The 15,668-nt window shown below is 39.7% G+C and overlaps 1 protein-coding gene across 3 annotated transcripts in view; it reads right to left on the reverse strand.

Moving 5' to 3' along the window:
• The window catches only part of ATP9B (ATPase phospholipid transporting 9B (putative)), a 154,062-nt gene extending 139,682 nt beyond the window's left edge, over positions 1–14,380 (reverse strand). For all 3 annotated transcript variants that reach the window (XM_058831637.1, XM_058831636.1, XM_058831638.1), the window contains exon 1: positions 14,243–14,380. In XM_058831637.1, the coding sequence (XP_058687620.1) occupies positions 14,243–14,337 (95 nt within the window). In that variant the 5' untranslated portion in view covers positions 14,338–14,380. The remainder of the gene's footprint in view (positions 1–14,242) is intronic.
• Between the last annotated feature and the right edge of the window lie 1,288 nt (positions 14,381–15,668).

The raw sequence follows: 15,668 nt of genomic DNA on the forward strand, positions 1-15,668 counted from the left end.
CTCTAATTACTCAGGAGGAGCCCATAAGACAAGACAAGACGCTCTGCTGAACCTCATACTCACTAAGCAAGAAGGGGCTCACTGGGGATGGGAAGGTCAACACAGCCTGGACTACAGTGACCATAAGATGGTGAACTTCAAGACCCTGAGAGCAGGAAGGAAGGCAGCAAGCAGCTCACAACCCTGGAATTCAGAATGGATTTGGCCTTTTCAAGAAATACTTGGAAGAGTCCCATGGAATAATGTCTTGGGGAGAAGAGAGGCCCAAAAAAGCTGGTAAGTATTCAAGAATCAGCTACTCCAGGTTCAAGAGATTCCCATCCAACGGGATGGCCCTGACTGGACAAACAAGGAGCTGTCCAAACCTGGACACAAATATAAAGTGCACAGAGAGTTGATATAAGGACAGGTAACATGGGGAAATACAAAAACATTGTCCAAGCTTCCAGGGACAAATACATACATACAAATATATATATATATATATAGCCAAATGTAATTAAATCCAGCCAGGGAAGTCAAAGACAAGAAGTTTTTAAGTACATGGGTGAGATAAGGAATACTAGGGAAAATAGGATCTCATTGAATAAGACAGGGGATATAGTTACATAAGACATGGAAAACGCTGAGGTGCTGGATACCTTCGTTGCTTCAGTCTTGATTAGCAAGACTGAAAGACTGAATTATAGGAGTCCAAGGTCTCAGAGAACAGGAAAAAAACCTAAAGCAAGGAAGAGTCAGGGAACACTTTAGCAAACTGAACATATACTGAACTGAATATATATATTTCTTTTATATAGTATAATATTACATATATAATAAAATATATGTAATGAAACAGATTTAACATATAGAAATATGTATTATTAGTATTCTATTATGTATATTTATATGTAAAAATATAAAAAAGCCTGTGGGCCCTGATGGGATGCACCCACAAGTGCTGAGGAATCTGTCAGACATCATTGCAAGGTCAATTCCAATAATCTTTGGTTAACTGTGGCAACTGGGAGAAGTGACGAAAGACTGGAAGAAAGCAAATGCCATTCCTACTGTCAAGAATGGCAAGAAGAAGGACCCAGGGAACATGCCCATATCTTCCAGTCTCACCACAATCCCATGGAAGGTGATAGAGCAACTCATCTTTGGGAATCTTTTCCAAAAAAGGACAAGCAAATAATGAGGAGTAGTAAGCATGGCTTCACGAAAGGGAAGTCCTTCTTGACCAACCTGCTAAATTTTAAGATTAAATAATTCACCTGGCAGATGAGGGAAGAACAGTGGATAGTGTGTGCTTGGACTTCCATAAGGTCTTAGACAGTGCCTCCTATAAAACTCCCATAGACAAACTGCTGCTGCAATAGCTGGATGTGCAGACAGCGAGATGGAGATTCTGCTGTAATGGCTAGGTCCAGAGGGCAGTCAGTGGCACAAAGTCTAGCTGGAGGTAAGTACACTAGGTCAGTGTACCCCAGAGATCCGTACAGGCTCAGTCTTTGTTTAATATCTTCACTGATGATGTGAAAGATGGAGCAAAATACACCCTCAACAAGCTTGCAGGTGACACAAAACTGGAAGGAGTGACAACAGGCCAGATGAACATGCCCCTACCCAGTGCAAATTTGACAGGCTAGAGAAACAGGTTGATGGGAACCTCAGGAAGAATTGCAAAGTTCTGCACCTGAAAAACCTCACTCACCGCTACATGCCGGGGGCTACTCCAGGGACGGAGCCTGGTAGCAAAGAATTTGGAGATCCTGGTGGACACCAACGCTGCACCCTCACTGTAAAAAAAGGTACCAGTATTCTGGGCTGCATCAGGCAAAGTGCTGCCAGTACATCAAGGGAGGAGATTCTTCCCCTCAGCTCAGCACTGGGAAGGCCACACCTGGAGCAGTGTGTCCAGTGCAAGAGAGACATGGTCATGCTGAAGTGAGTCTAGTGAAGGGCCATGACGATGATGAAGGAACTGAAGCTTCTCTCCTACAAGGAAAGGATGAAAGAGATTGGACTGCCTTGTCTGGAGAAGAAAAGGCATAAATAAGCCTTGTTATTATATTACAAGCCTAAGAAGATCCTGATCTTATTAATGTCTATGAACCTGAAGGCAGGTTGCAAAGATGACTGATCCAGGCTGTCTTCAGCAGTGCCCAATCACAGGACTAGAGGCAATGGGCACAAACTGAAACGCAGAAGGTGCCATCTCAACATCAGGAAACACTTTTAACATGTGGATGACTGAGCACAGGCACGAGCTGTCCAGGGAAATTGTGACATCTCCACCTTTGAAACATCTAAAACCTGTCTGGACACCATCCTGAGCAAGAGGCTGCAGCTGGCCTTGCTTGAGCAGGAGGGAGTTCTGCTGACAGAGGAGCACCCTGAACAGCATTCAGTCCAAAGTCTTCATAGACAAATATGGTATTTTTTTTAAAAAAAGCAATATTACAAACACAAGGGGTAAGCATGTGAAGGCTTGCATTTTTTCAACTCACTATATATTTAATACAAAAACCTGAAACCATTTCCTTCCCCCCTAGATTTTCTCTGTTGAGCCTTATTGCGTACAAGAATATATATTAAAGCAGTTACTAAATTTTTTTGGATGCCAGAAAAGGGAGGGAGGGAAGCAAGAGACTGAGTATTAGATTTCTATTGAAAAGGTACACCACATACTTTACACTGCCTATATAATAAATTGGTATCAACACAGTTAAGAAGTAAACTCTAATAAGGAAGGGGAACAAAAAGCCCCAAAGCCACTATTGTTTAACAAGTCTTGAGCTAGACACTCCCTCTTTTCTTTGGCAGGTAATGCCCTGATTTTTGCACTGCCTTGGAATCACTTGGTACGGAACACCATTAAGAGATGTGTTCAGACCAGATTAGAAAATATTGCATAACTAGGAATAATAATAAAAAAACATCTCCCACACCCAGCTGCAAGTCGAGTATTGGAACCTTAAGTACATTAGGCCCTGTGACAAGACACCTTCATCAATGTTTCAAGTGGTGTAAAAGCACTACCACACTGCAGAAAATACAATCAAAGTTTCAAACTAAAATACACTGTGATATTAAAAGTTACGAGTTCCCAGAAAGTTATGTGAAAATAGGGCACAGAAGATGCTTTCCAAATTATTGCTAAGAGCACCCACTTAAAAAAAAAAAAAAAAAAAGTTTAAAACAAACATGAAAAACTTGACCTTCACAATGGTGTTTGCAAAACCCTGTCTCTGATGTTTAGTTTAACATGACAATCTAGCAATATATTTCCTTTCTTACTATTATTATTAATGGGCATTAAGAAAAAACATACAAAAAATTCTCTTCACAAAACATAGGACGTATTACAGGTTAACATATTATATTAAATTACATTGATTGCTCTCAGACTAGATCAACACTAAGTAATAAAACCACTGCTTAGAAAAAACGCAAGATATTACTTTATTCTTAGACTTCAAATAAGACACATCTGTGTTTAAACATACAATGTTCAATGCTTTTATAATATTTTCTAATTAAATCTGTAAATTACATTATCATCGTTTTAATAGAGAACTTTATGCTGCACTAGTGTTTTCCTCTTGGACATCCAATTTATGATGTATTTTAACACCACACAGTGAAATCAGTCTGCCAGCTGTAATGGACTGTACAAGCTATCACAAAGTAACACTTTTACTTCCATGCAAAGTTAACAAGTGTCTGATTTGAAAAATACTATCACTTATAAACAACAGTAACATAATAAACAGGGCAAAATCTTGAAGGAACACACTAATGCAAGGCCATCATGGGAGAGATTTGACAGAGAAACAGTCACAGATATGCTTAATGTTTAAATCTATTTTGTAAATGTGGTAATATTTGTGGAATACATTGATCCTCTAATCCTAATTTCTTTAAGATTTGTTTACCATTATATTAAAGACAAGGGGTTTTTTCCCCACAGTTGGTATCTAGGCTTTCACTTTCAAATATGGAGCTTCACCAAGTAGTGAAGATGAGCATAAACACCATCGTGTTTGGTAAGCCTGACTTCAAAATACAGTCTCTGAACTGGTAAGCAATTTATTCTGTTTCAAAAGCAATTTTGCTATTGTGTTGGAAAATTGTACTTCAGTATTTAAAAACAGTAAGATAATGAATAATGGATTTTTCATAACTAGGATGAGAACAGAAATCTTTGTGTCTTTGTTACCTAGTATTCTGCTGCACTTAATTGCTTGAAGTGCTGATTTTCCTTGAGTGACAAATCAATTAAGTATAATCCTAGAAACTTGTATTAAAATAGGGAAGCACTGAAAGCAACATGAATAAAGAAGCCAGAGTGGAGACATCAAAACTCTCAGCATGATTGCTACTAAATCAGGTATGAAGAAAACTATCTTGACAAAATATGGTTTCCTAAGAAAAAAAGGAACATTAATATTAAACAACTTTCCACAAAATTTGACTACTATTAGGAATCTCATTTAACAGATTTAACTGAAATAAAGCCATGTACAATAAATACTTTTAAGTGAAATTTTGATATAAATATCTGCTGTGAAAATGATGCCTCAAGTCACACGTACCTACGTTATTCCACTTTGATGGCTGTTTGCCGGAGTAGATACAGCTGCAGAGTTTCACAGGTACCATAACAGGTAATGGAAGCCATTCTAAGTTACTTATATCTAACATGGCTACCTATTCAGGTCCATAATAATGTCTGTGTTTTCTGCCAGCTTTCCATTTCTCTAAAAGAGCAATATTCAAGGGTGCAGCAGGAAGGTGCAAAACACAGGGCAATTGTGACTGGTTTTACTCACTCTAAAAATGAAGAAGCAGTATTTATGAAGAGATTTTTATCTGCTTGATTAAAAGATACAGATAGGAATATAAGCACTTTGTCAGATCCTGCATAAATATTCGTTCCTCATCACCTATCACTTTTACTATAGACTATCATTCCTTCACAAGGAGGAAAACAAAGTTGGTGTCTTGAAGTAGTATTTCTCAAACCTAGTGAGGGAGAAAAAAAGGAATGCATGGTCCTGAGACAATGCATGAACTGGACCCAGGAGATGGCTGTGGGATGCAGAGTAGCATGGAAGAGAGGCTGCAGTGGAAAGTCTTGAGTGAAAAAGCTGAGCAAGACCAGTTGAGCTACTGTGACCATGCTGTGACCATGTCCCGTGCTGCCAAGAGCTGGCCATTTGGCTGAGTGGCTGTGGCAGCCACAGGACTCCTTCTGTTTCCCATCACAGGCAGAGGACAGAGTAAGCTGCACAATCTGTCTCACTCATACCCTATCCTGCTCTACCTCCAACCTATGTGAACACTTTCCAAGTCTGAGGATAAATGAGGATTCTGCCAAATTGTAGAGAAGTAGGAGAAAAAAATGAAGAAAGTGACAGGTATATCCATACAAAGAGCAAGGATGAACCATGAAATCAGCGACTGCTGTAGACTGCCTTTATCACTAATGAAACTGTCCAGATCATGTCCTCAAACAAAGAAAAAATTCCCAGGAAACTGCAGCTGCATATATTTTATAAAGCAAGACATATTCATCCATAACCATGTTTATGACTATACAATGTATTTTCATGTAATCCTTCCTCTTAATCAAATAACTAGTATATCCATAAAGCAAATTGCTTTGCTAGAAAGTTATTCCAGAAAAATCAAATTACAAATACTTATTTTCGTTAAATATTACCCTGCATTTCTAAGAATTAGAAGTTACATTTTTCCTCTAATTTCAAACACCTCTATGCTTCACACAGCAGTAAACTCCGTTAAACTACAAAGCAATCATGCTGTTCCAAGATTACAACAGAAGTTGAAAATGGAAAAATCTTCTGCAGCTAAATGCATGAAATTTAAAGAATTTCCTTCAACCCCTTCCACAAAGAAAAGCTATTTCAGAAGTTTTTTAAATTGATTAGAACTTGCCGCTCTATGTCCCTATTCAGCTTCAGCTGCATCTCTAATTCAAGTACACCCCTAATTGTTGTTACTCGTGAAGTCTCTGAACACAGGTCCTGACCTAAAAAAAATCAGACACTCAACACAAAAGAATGCTATTACAAATTTTTATGGAGTAACCACAGTTAATACTAACAGCTTTTAAGGATGCTGGGTATTTGTAGAGCTGAACATTTACATCCAGGATCTTTAAAAACTTAGTACAACATTCTCACCATAGTGCATGTTTATCCACTGGACAACAAAACAGAAGGAAAAAGTACTTCTACTGTATGCAGACAAGTTTATTACTGTCTGTGTTACCAAGATGAGTAACACCAAACTCTGCAATAAGACCAAATAAATCATTGCCCCCCCAGCCCCAAATGATACAGAGAGATAATACAGAAAACCACAAGGCACCACTGTTGAACTACTACTACAAAAAAATTAAACAACCAAACAAGAAGCAACAACAAAAAACCCCACCCCGAAACAGAAAAAAAACAAACAAAAAATTCCAAACAAACAAAAAGCTGGTATCTTCAGCCTTGCAGAACTAAGGGAAACACCCTTATATCTGTTGAGGTAAAGCTCTACAAGCATAATAGAAACTTATTACCACAGCAGCTCCCTTTCATCAGTAGCTTTTAAAAATTGCTTAAAACATATACTAAAACTACAGGTTCCACCAGACACCTACAAAAATAAAATATTCTGAATGCTACTTGCCTTCTCTCTCTCCTACATCAGACTTTCTTATTAGAACAATATACAGAAGAAGCAAATTGGGAAGATATCTAATGAAACCTCCATGATAAAAGGCACCCGTTCTTATTACCCCTCGCTCACCTTACAAAGCACTATGTATACCTTAACACAAGATCTTTTTCAACACATGACAAGATGAGTGAGTCTCTGTATTTAACAAATAGATAGCAGAAATACCTAAATACACAGCAGGACCTTAGGAAACATCATCTACATTCAGCAGAACCCTATTTTTAATTAGTAGGGTATGTCATTGATCAGAACAACGGAGCCATTTTATCACTGTCACTGGGTATTGTTATTGACATTGTAGCCCAATCAATTGTTTTCTCTCCCTGTTCTTAGCAATCCAAATGCCTGCCCAAGCAATACAAATCACTGTATTTAGATACTACAGCTATAAACCAGGAAGGCATGCAAAAATAATAGCTTAAACATGCAGTCACTTGTGCTTATGCAAACAATAGTAACATCTGCAATAGTAATTAGAAGTTCTCAAACTTTTTTTTTTTGCCTAAGGATTAAAACACTTCAGATCAGGATAGTGACTGTAAGAATAACTGTGTTAAAAATTGTGACTGTAAACCTATATTGGAATGAAAGACCATTACTAGTGAAAAGAAAAACATAAAAACAACTTTTTCCAAATGCACAGTTCTACGTAATGTCAAGTTAAAGAACTGCACTTAAAAATCACTTTTTTAGTAAAATCACCTAAAGTTTGTGTCATCTAAATTTGCATCTGCAGATAAAATATGACAAACTCCAGGTATGGCACCAATGAAAGTGTCATTGTTTGTAAAATTATTTTTTAGTTGCTAGTGTGAGCAACTTTGTATGCATGTCATATGGTTACCTGCATCATTAAATCATTAAACTTCGCTCTGAAAAGTAAAAGTCCCAGAACCTAACAATGAAACATATTCTGCATGAAAGATCTGATAATATTAATATATAGCAAGATTATTTTTCAAGACTTATACATCAAACTTCTTGGACCTTTGTCCCAGGCATAAGTCTCAGAATCTGCACCTATCCTAAATCAAGTGTCACTCCCAAACAGCAATATTAATCTGTAAATAAAGTCTTCAGCAAAGAAAGCAAAACACAGTCCAGGAATGGGAATATGTGGACTACTCTTTTTTCTAAAAACTAGAGATACTCCATAACTTGAGATCTTGAAAACAGACTCAACTTAAGCACTGTTACACAAATACAGCATCCCAAATACAAAGCTGCCACACAAACAACCCTGTTGGAAGAATCAGAATTCAGAGATGGGATCTAAGACTAAGCCTAAGTCACTCAGTGACATATTTCCAAGTAACAGAGGTGAATCTCTGCCCAAAACCACAATCCAGGAAGAGCTAATAATCAAAGGCCAGTATGTCCTGCAAGACAGTGACATCAATGTTGCATTTTTTTTTAATGAAAAAGAGACAAACACTTTGAATTTCAGGTGAAGTCTATAAAAAAGGGGAGGGACAAGAGTTCTCCTGGAAAAGAACAAAAATAATCATACATGATTAATCCACTTTGTAAGAATGGCATAATAGCACAGACAACCCTCCTAAGGACTATTCTAGTGAGATTTCTTTACACTGCATTTGATCCTTTCCTCCTTATGCTGAAACAAAAGACAGAGGTATATTGTAATGAATATATATATATTTGACTACATCAGCATAACATACAGCTGTGTAATTTAATGTGTTCTCCTTCCCAGTACGCAGCATCTACATATCAACACCTACAGCCTGAAACACTTTCCAAGAATAACACATTTAGTCGTTCATAGTTCATGACATTTCTAGCAAGTATCAGCAGAACCTGTAACATTTGCAACTTTTGGTATCACTGTAACTAGCGGTATATATATGTCTCTGTGAGTCGCTACCTCCAGCAAAGATTTCTGTCCTACAGAGACAGAAGACTCATCTGTCATGGTGCATCCATTCTGCTGCCATTCCTGTTTGCTTGTCACAGAGGAAAAACAACACGAGACAGGAGCTCTGATTTAAAGGAAGCACCACAGGAACCAAGCTGATGTTAGGAGTTTTGTCCAGAAGGAAGTGCAGGTGTGCCAATACAAGCATGGAGAATTAATAAGCAGTACCCACTCCCATACAGTCCCACAGCTGCTTAACTTCCAGGAGTTTCTGTGATCATGTCCAGAGTAGCAAAATGAATAGCATTAACATTGCTACTTCTACACAAAAAAGGAAGTAACATATATATTTATAGTTTATGTTCCTGGACTTAACAAGTTATTGCTTCTGGTCAAACAACAGATGTTTGAAGAAGATACTGCTACTTTGCAACAGCAGTTTTAAAACACAGATGTTCAAAAGTAAATTCAGTTCCATCTTTGGAATGTTTTATCACAGAAGCTATATTAAAATTCAAATTAATGCCAATATTGCCAGTCATTCAGCTTCATCCATCATTTTCAAGCTCATTTTCAGGATGAAATATGTAGAGCTACTCAATTAACAGGTGTGTGGGGGAGAAGATGAAATTTAAACCTGTTTAACTCTGCCCAGATACTGTAAGAACTTTTGTTCTAAACATTCAGAAATACGCAGGGAAGGAGATTCATAGGAACTAGCAGCATTTTGGAAAACTACACCAAATATCACTGCATACAGTCCATTCAGTGGGTAAACTCCACTGATATGTATCAATATTTGGGGATTGTGAACAATTATGGATATTTTTCAAGGCTTTCCACACCCACACTTATGCCAATATAAGTAATGAACTTTCTGAGAACACCATTCTACAAGAGATGTTAGGTCCTAAAAGCTATGATTGTTACATGGTCTCACCAAATAATATTTCTAGTTATTTTTCTTATTACTATTTACTATTACTATACTTATTGCTAGTTATATTTATTATTACCATTATTACTATAATTATTAGTTATTACACATGCAATAACAAAAACCACTGGAATACAAAGAGTAACATCTAGACTGTGAAAATCACGTCGTTTAGAATTAGGACACAATTCTAACAAACAACTGAAAGGCAGCAGGAATCAAGGTATTTTAACAAAGCTAACATCAGACAATGTCAGAAATGAATAAAAAACCCACAGAATTACAGTACATGCTTAGGGTATTATTTGTTGAATTTTCATCTCTTTTTTGGTGGTTCACTGTGGAACCTAGCCAAACACCCTGGGAAATCATAACCATAAGGACTACAAGGTTGCTGGGAACAGCCTTCATCCAAATGAAAAGCATTAGAATAGTATAACTACATTAAATCATCTTATTTTCTATGTACTACAAAACTTGGTTTGAGATTTTTAATTATGAAGGAACCATGCGAATTTTCATTGAACTTCAAGCTCTGCAGACTTCCTTTCCCTTTTGTCTGGAACAAATTGCATTTTTTTCTGCTACACATACTTTACATTAAATAAGCTAAAGTTCACAAATTCTTAAGGAACAAGTATCCTGTGTTTACTTGTACAAAAGACATTATCCTATTATTTGTTTCTTTTTTCTTTCTTATGCATTTTTCTTATGCACTAATGACATGAAAGAATTCAAAAATAACAGTATAGTCAATTACCTTAAAACAGAGATACTCCATCAGTGGCAAACTGCAGGGACAAGCAACAGTAGTTGATCTATTCCACAGCTTGCCCTGCCACAAGCACCTGGTATATCCAGTTCTGCCATTCAGAAATATACTACTGTGGCCCACGCCACAAACAATAATAACAAATCCATAAAAAATCATGCAAGAGACTTCCTTCCAGTGACTGGGCATCCTTCACGACACCACCTTTATGAATATCTGGAGTGCAAGTAAATTTATGTTACATAAGGGAGAGCTGGAAAGACGTGATTTTCTGGTACCAGCTCAGGAGTCTCAACACCTCTCACCTCAGCCCTATTATGCCAAATACAATCATATACTGCAAGCACAGAATGCCCAAATAAACCAGGTATTTTGTTTATGGATAAATGATGGTTGACTACTGTTTAGTTCCTTATCAGCTCCAAAATTCCACCAGGCTTCTTGTTCTCCTGCCATCAACCTCACATGACAGAACAGACACAGTCAACTTCCTTCCCGTGTTCAGCAGTTGATTACTCTGCGGTTGATGATGACAAATACAAGTCAAACAGATGAGAACAAGCCTCAGTGCACGTTTAAGGTGAACCTGTTCTCTGGTCCTCTTTTTCCCTCACCATGTAAACAAAAGCAGCAATTAGTTTCCTGTAGATAACAACCTTCAAGCTGAAGGACAAGACTCTGAAACAAGTGCTGAACCAATCAGCTTTTTCCCCAAGTTTTTTTACAACTATGCAAGTTGAATATACTAAACAATAACAAGGATTTTTCAAATTAATTTTAAGGTGAACATTTTTTCCTCCAAGATAGATTTCTCTAATTGTTAACGGCAGCACACAAACAGTTCTCTGTCCATCTGAGGAAGGGAAAAAAGAAAGAAAATATAAAAACTGAATTTCTACTGCAAAAGTAACAAGTTGTGCTAAACATCAGAAATAAAAGCAGAACAGGATGCATGTGTTCATTGAACCATGGGCAATATTTAATATGTATTTTTATTTTTTTAATTTTTTAAATTTTTTTTTTTTTAAACAGGTCTTAGCACATACAGTATGAATGTATAAAATACATTAATCTTGTCATGTTTATTTATATATAAAGTACATCCCAGGACATTTCACAAATCTTAGCTGCCACAATTTTATACAGAAGTGTGCATATTATTGAAGTTTTTTTAGGTGTGTGTAGGAAAACATATTCCAGCTTTAAAGTATGCACTATCTGTCTGTCTAACTAAATCTAAAAGCACAAAGTGCACTATGGACAAACACTGAGTATGAAAGTCTTTGTCCTCACTGCAAAGTGAGCTACAGCAACACTGGCAAAGACTCCTACAGACTGTTTAGCTCAAGCAGAAGAAGTTATCCTACAAATTAACTGCAAGGCCAATAAAGGTTAGCAACTGATGAGCTGTATTAACTGATGTTGCACAGCAGCAGGACAATTAATTGGAGTTAAAACACTACCACATTTAAGTTAAGGAGGTGTGTGTAAGACTTCCAAAAGACTGTAAATTCTTCACTGAAGAAACGAATCACAGAAAGTCAAAAACTCTTGAAGGTCCAGAAACAACAGCACTGGATTAAATTCGACATACCAATTCCAGTATATTTTAATGGATGTTTGTTTCTAGACATCTTCAGAGATATGTATTATACCCCTTTAGTCAAAATCCTCAAGCATACATGCACATGATAGGTTTCTGCATATCAGAGACCTCAATGACTTCAACACTCTCCTAAGTATCTGACATCAGGACCTTTGCTGCAGTTTCCACAGGAATGCAAGGCTTGTCCAGAGGCTGTGCTGAAGATAAAGATTAGAAAAGCAGGATGAATCATTCATAAAGACACAGAAGCTATAGTTCAATTACAAGCTTAGAGCCGTAAGACTTACAAGTTGTAATTTGACTACCTGCACTGCTGTATTTCCCCTTTTACTCTACACAAGACAGCTGTGGTAGACTCTACACAAGCATTCCCATGTTTTTATTGCAGGTCCATAGGACACCTTCCAGAGATGCTCTCACAAATCCAATATAAGGTATTCTTAAAGGAGAATGACAAACCTACTCAAGTCATATTAAGAAAAATAAAACCAATAAAGTGAGTGAAGAGGCTGGTGTAAGTATTCTAATTCTCAGAGCTCAAATAAGCAATTTATTAATCAAGTGATCAAAAAAGAGCAAACACAATAAATGAGCCTGTCATTTTTTAAAGCTTTTATATGCCTACAAGAATGTGCACAAAAGTAATGAAAAACATAAATAATCACTTTTGTGGAGGATCAATATGTTAAATACAGAGATTATGAAACACCGTAACTCTGAAAGACCTCATCTAAACTGGAAGGAAAGTAATCCAAATCTTTGGAGGTCAATGTTGATCAAAGACAGAGGGCAAGAAGCAAATCTGTACTGAGCTGGTAGTTCCTAGCTACAGCTTGCCAAATCTGCTCATAAAGCCACAATTAAAAAGTTTGTCTAAAGAACCTCAATGACACTTGCACACATACCTTCAATTAGCCTGTGTAACTATCTGAGTTATGGACTCAACCCATCACATCTACAGCATTTTTCAAATCACCAGAACACTCCTTGTCAACTTACAACAGAACTCCCAGTATCTTTCACAGTCTGAACTAAGTTTCTGCCTACCAAATCCTCCTCATTATTCCCAAGCACACCTACTGGGAAGCAAATTCCAGTGACAGCGTTCTCTGATTCAATTCTCTAAAGAATAGGGTTAGTGATGATGACACTGCCCTACCTCAAGATAGAGGACAAACCTACTACAAATTGTCATTCAAATATTAGTGAGATGGGGAAGGCTAAAACTATGGCAGACTGTCCTACAGATTTGTTTGTAAGACTGAATAAAAAACACCTTTGTCTAGTTTAAGAATCAAGACAACACAATGAAAGTTATCCCATCCAGACAAGGAAGTAAATACGTTTTATTATTAAACAGATTTATTACATTTTATTCATTATGAAACAAATTTATCACTGTATTTGAACTAGAACAGGATCACCAACTATTCTATTCTTAGCAAGCCTATTTACTTCAGATCTTACAACTGGTCCCTCCAGTCCTTCTATCCACAGACAATACAAGAGCCAAAAGAGAAAAGAAACTTCTAACAACCAAGTGTAATCACATCAGCCACTGTAAGAATCCTATCCAATGGAGATACCAAAATCACAAAGCAAAGTTTTTCCTTGCTCACAAGAACAGTATACCTATAAATTATTCAGAATAATGGGAAGCAAAGGAACGTAAATTTTTTGCCTGGAAACAATTTGATGGCACACCTTTAAACCGCTTTCTCCAACTAGCTTAAGTCCAATAGTGTATCATTTAGGAAATTTGAAGTTTAATTCCCACACTCAGCAATGGTGTCCGTACTAGCACCCAGCAACCAGCTCGCAACATCTTTACTAAGGACGCCCAAACAAGCCCCCCGCCGCGGGCATCCTGCTCCTAAGTGAACTCCCGGCAAGGGACCCGAGTTGCGCGGAGTTGCGGGCGGCGGGGCCGGGCGAGCGAAGGCCGCACCCGTGGGCGCGGGGCCGGCGCCGGGAGCAGCCGGCCCGAGGACGCCCCGCGCATCATCCCGCTGCCGCCGCAGCCCGCCCCGGCCCCATCCCCGCTGGACACGGGACCAGCGGCCCGGGAGAGGCGGCCACCGCCGAGGAGGCCTGCGGGAGCCGGCGACTGCCGACACCCCTCTCCGCCACCCACGGCGCGGCCGCCACCCCTTCCCGCCCTCCCCGCAGAGCGAGCGGGCGGTCCCGGAGCCCCGCAGGGCAACGGGGCTGGGAGAGGGGCGCACGCCGCCCCGCCCGCGGCTGGGGACGGGGGAAGGAGAGGAGAAGGGAGCGGAGCAACGGCCACCGCGCCGGCCCTGCCCGTACCTGCTGTGCCGCTGCGCCGCGGCGGCGCTGCTGTAATAGGCCGCCCTGCGCTGGGCGCTGCGCGGCACCGGGCGCAGCGGGATCTGGTCCGCCATCTTGGGGGCGCCCCCCCGCCGCCCGCCGGGCGCCGCCCGGGCCCTCCTGACGTCACCGGCGTGGCGTGACGTCAGGAGGGGCGGGGGCTCGGGGTAAACACGGGGCGGGCGGGAGGTGGCGGGCGCGCGCGTTCGCGCGCTCCCCAGAGCGGGGCCGGCGGAGGTTGGGGCTCAGCCATCGCGGACTGCGGGGAACCAGGCTCTGCTCCGTGCTGCCAGGCTGCAGGACAAGAGGCCATGGGCAGGAGCACAGGATGCACAGGAAGTTCCACCTGAACATGAGGAAGAACTTCTTTCATGTGCGATTGCCCAGAAAGGCTGTGGAGGCTCCCTTGGTGGAGGTACTCAACAACCGTCTGGAAGCAGTGCTGTGCCGTGAGGTGACGCCGCTTGAACAGGGAGGATGGACCAAATGAGCCCCTGTGGTTCATTCCAACCTGACCCGTTCTGTGATTCCGTAATTATTCAGCTTCTGAGGTACCATGCCTGCTGGTGATGGTTTCCTGCCATTAAACAGAGACAGGTATTGCCACATGGACGAGTACATTGTGTGTGTCAGGGACCTCACAGGGTTGATACACAAGTCACCACCAGCAAAAGCTGGTTTGGAAGATAGATGTGTTCATAGACCTATTGTAGGATGTTATCTACCAGTATTTCCCTGAAATCAGATGCTGTGGGGGAGCGAAAGGCCTAACACCATTACAAATACAGAAGACTTTCCACAATAGGAGAAAGAAGATGATTTTCTTTTTTTCCTCAATGCCTGTTCCTAAATGAAGTTTGCTCTTATGACCTAAACACTTCAGACTGAATTGTTGCTGTACCTTGGGGTGTACCTTTGATCGAGGGAAGATGGTCATTATGGAAGCACCACAATACACAGCTTACAATGAAGGATGCTCCTATCTGATGGAGTGAAGGTTATGGAGCAGAGGCAGTGCTTTCCAAGAGCAAATTTCTGAGCAAGATTTTGACTTTAAGCATATCATATGGATTGTGGACTCACTGACAGACACAGAGCTCTCAAAGTTGAACCAGGAGACAGGAACAGTTACATAGAAAGCACAGGACTTGTATAGGAGTAGAAAGGAAAAATATCTATGTTGGGCACATGACAGGACTTTGCTGGGTATTCAAAGGGTCACACAAGGAAGTGCCAGAAAGGGGAAAGATTTTATTTAGCTTTTCAACTCTCTTAATCTTTATAATGTTCATGGTATTAGAATCAGAATCAGTTCACCAGTAGAATCACAGAATTGTATTTATATTGAAAGAGATATCTAGACATCACGTAGACCAAGCCCCTGCTCCAAGACATTATGTTTAAT

The sequence above is a fragment of the Poecile atricapillus genome, chromosome 2 (genome assembly GCF_030490865.1).
Source record: "Poecile atricapillus isolate bPoeAtr1 chromosome 2, bPoeAtr1.hap1, whole genome shotgun sequence".
In the NCBI taxonomy this organism is placed as follows: domain Eukaryota; kingdom Metazoa; phylum Chordata; class Aves; order Passeriformes; family Paridae; genus Poecile; species Poecile atricapillus.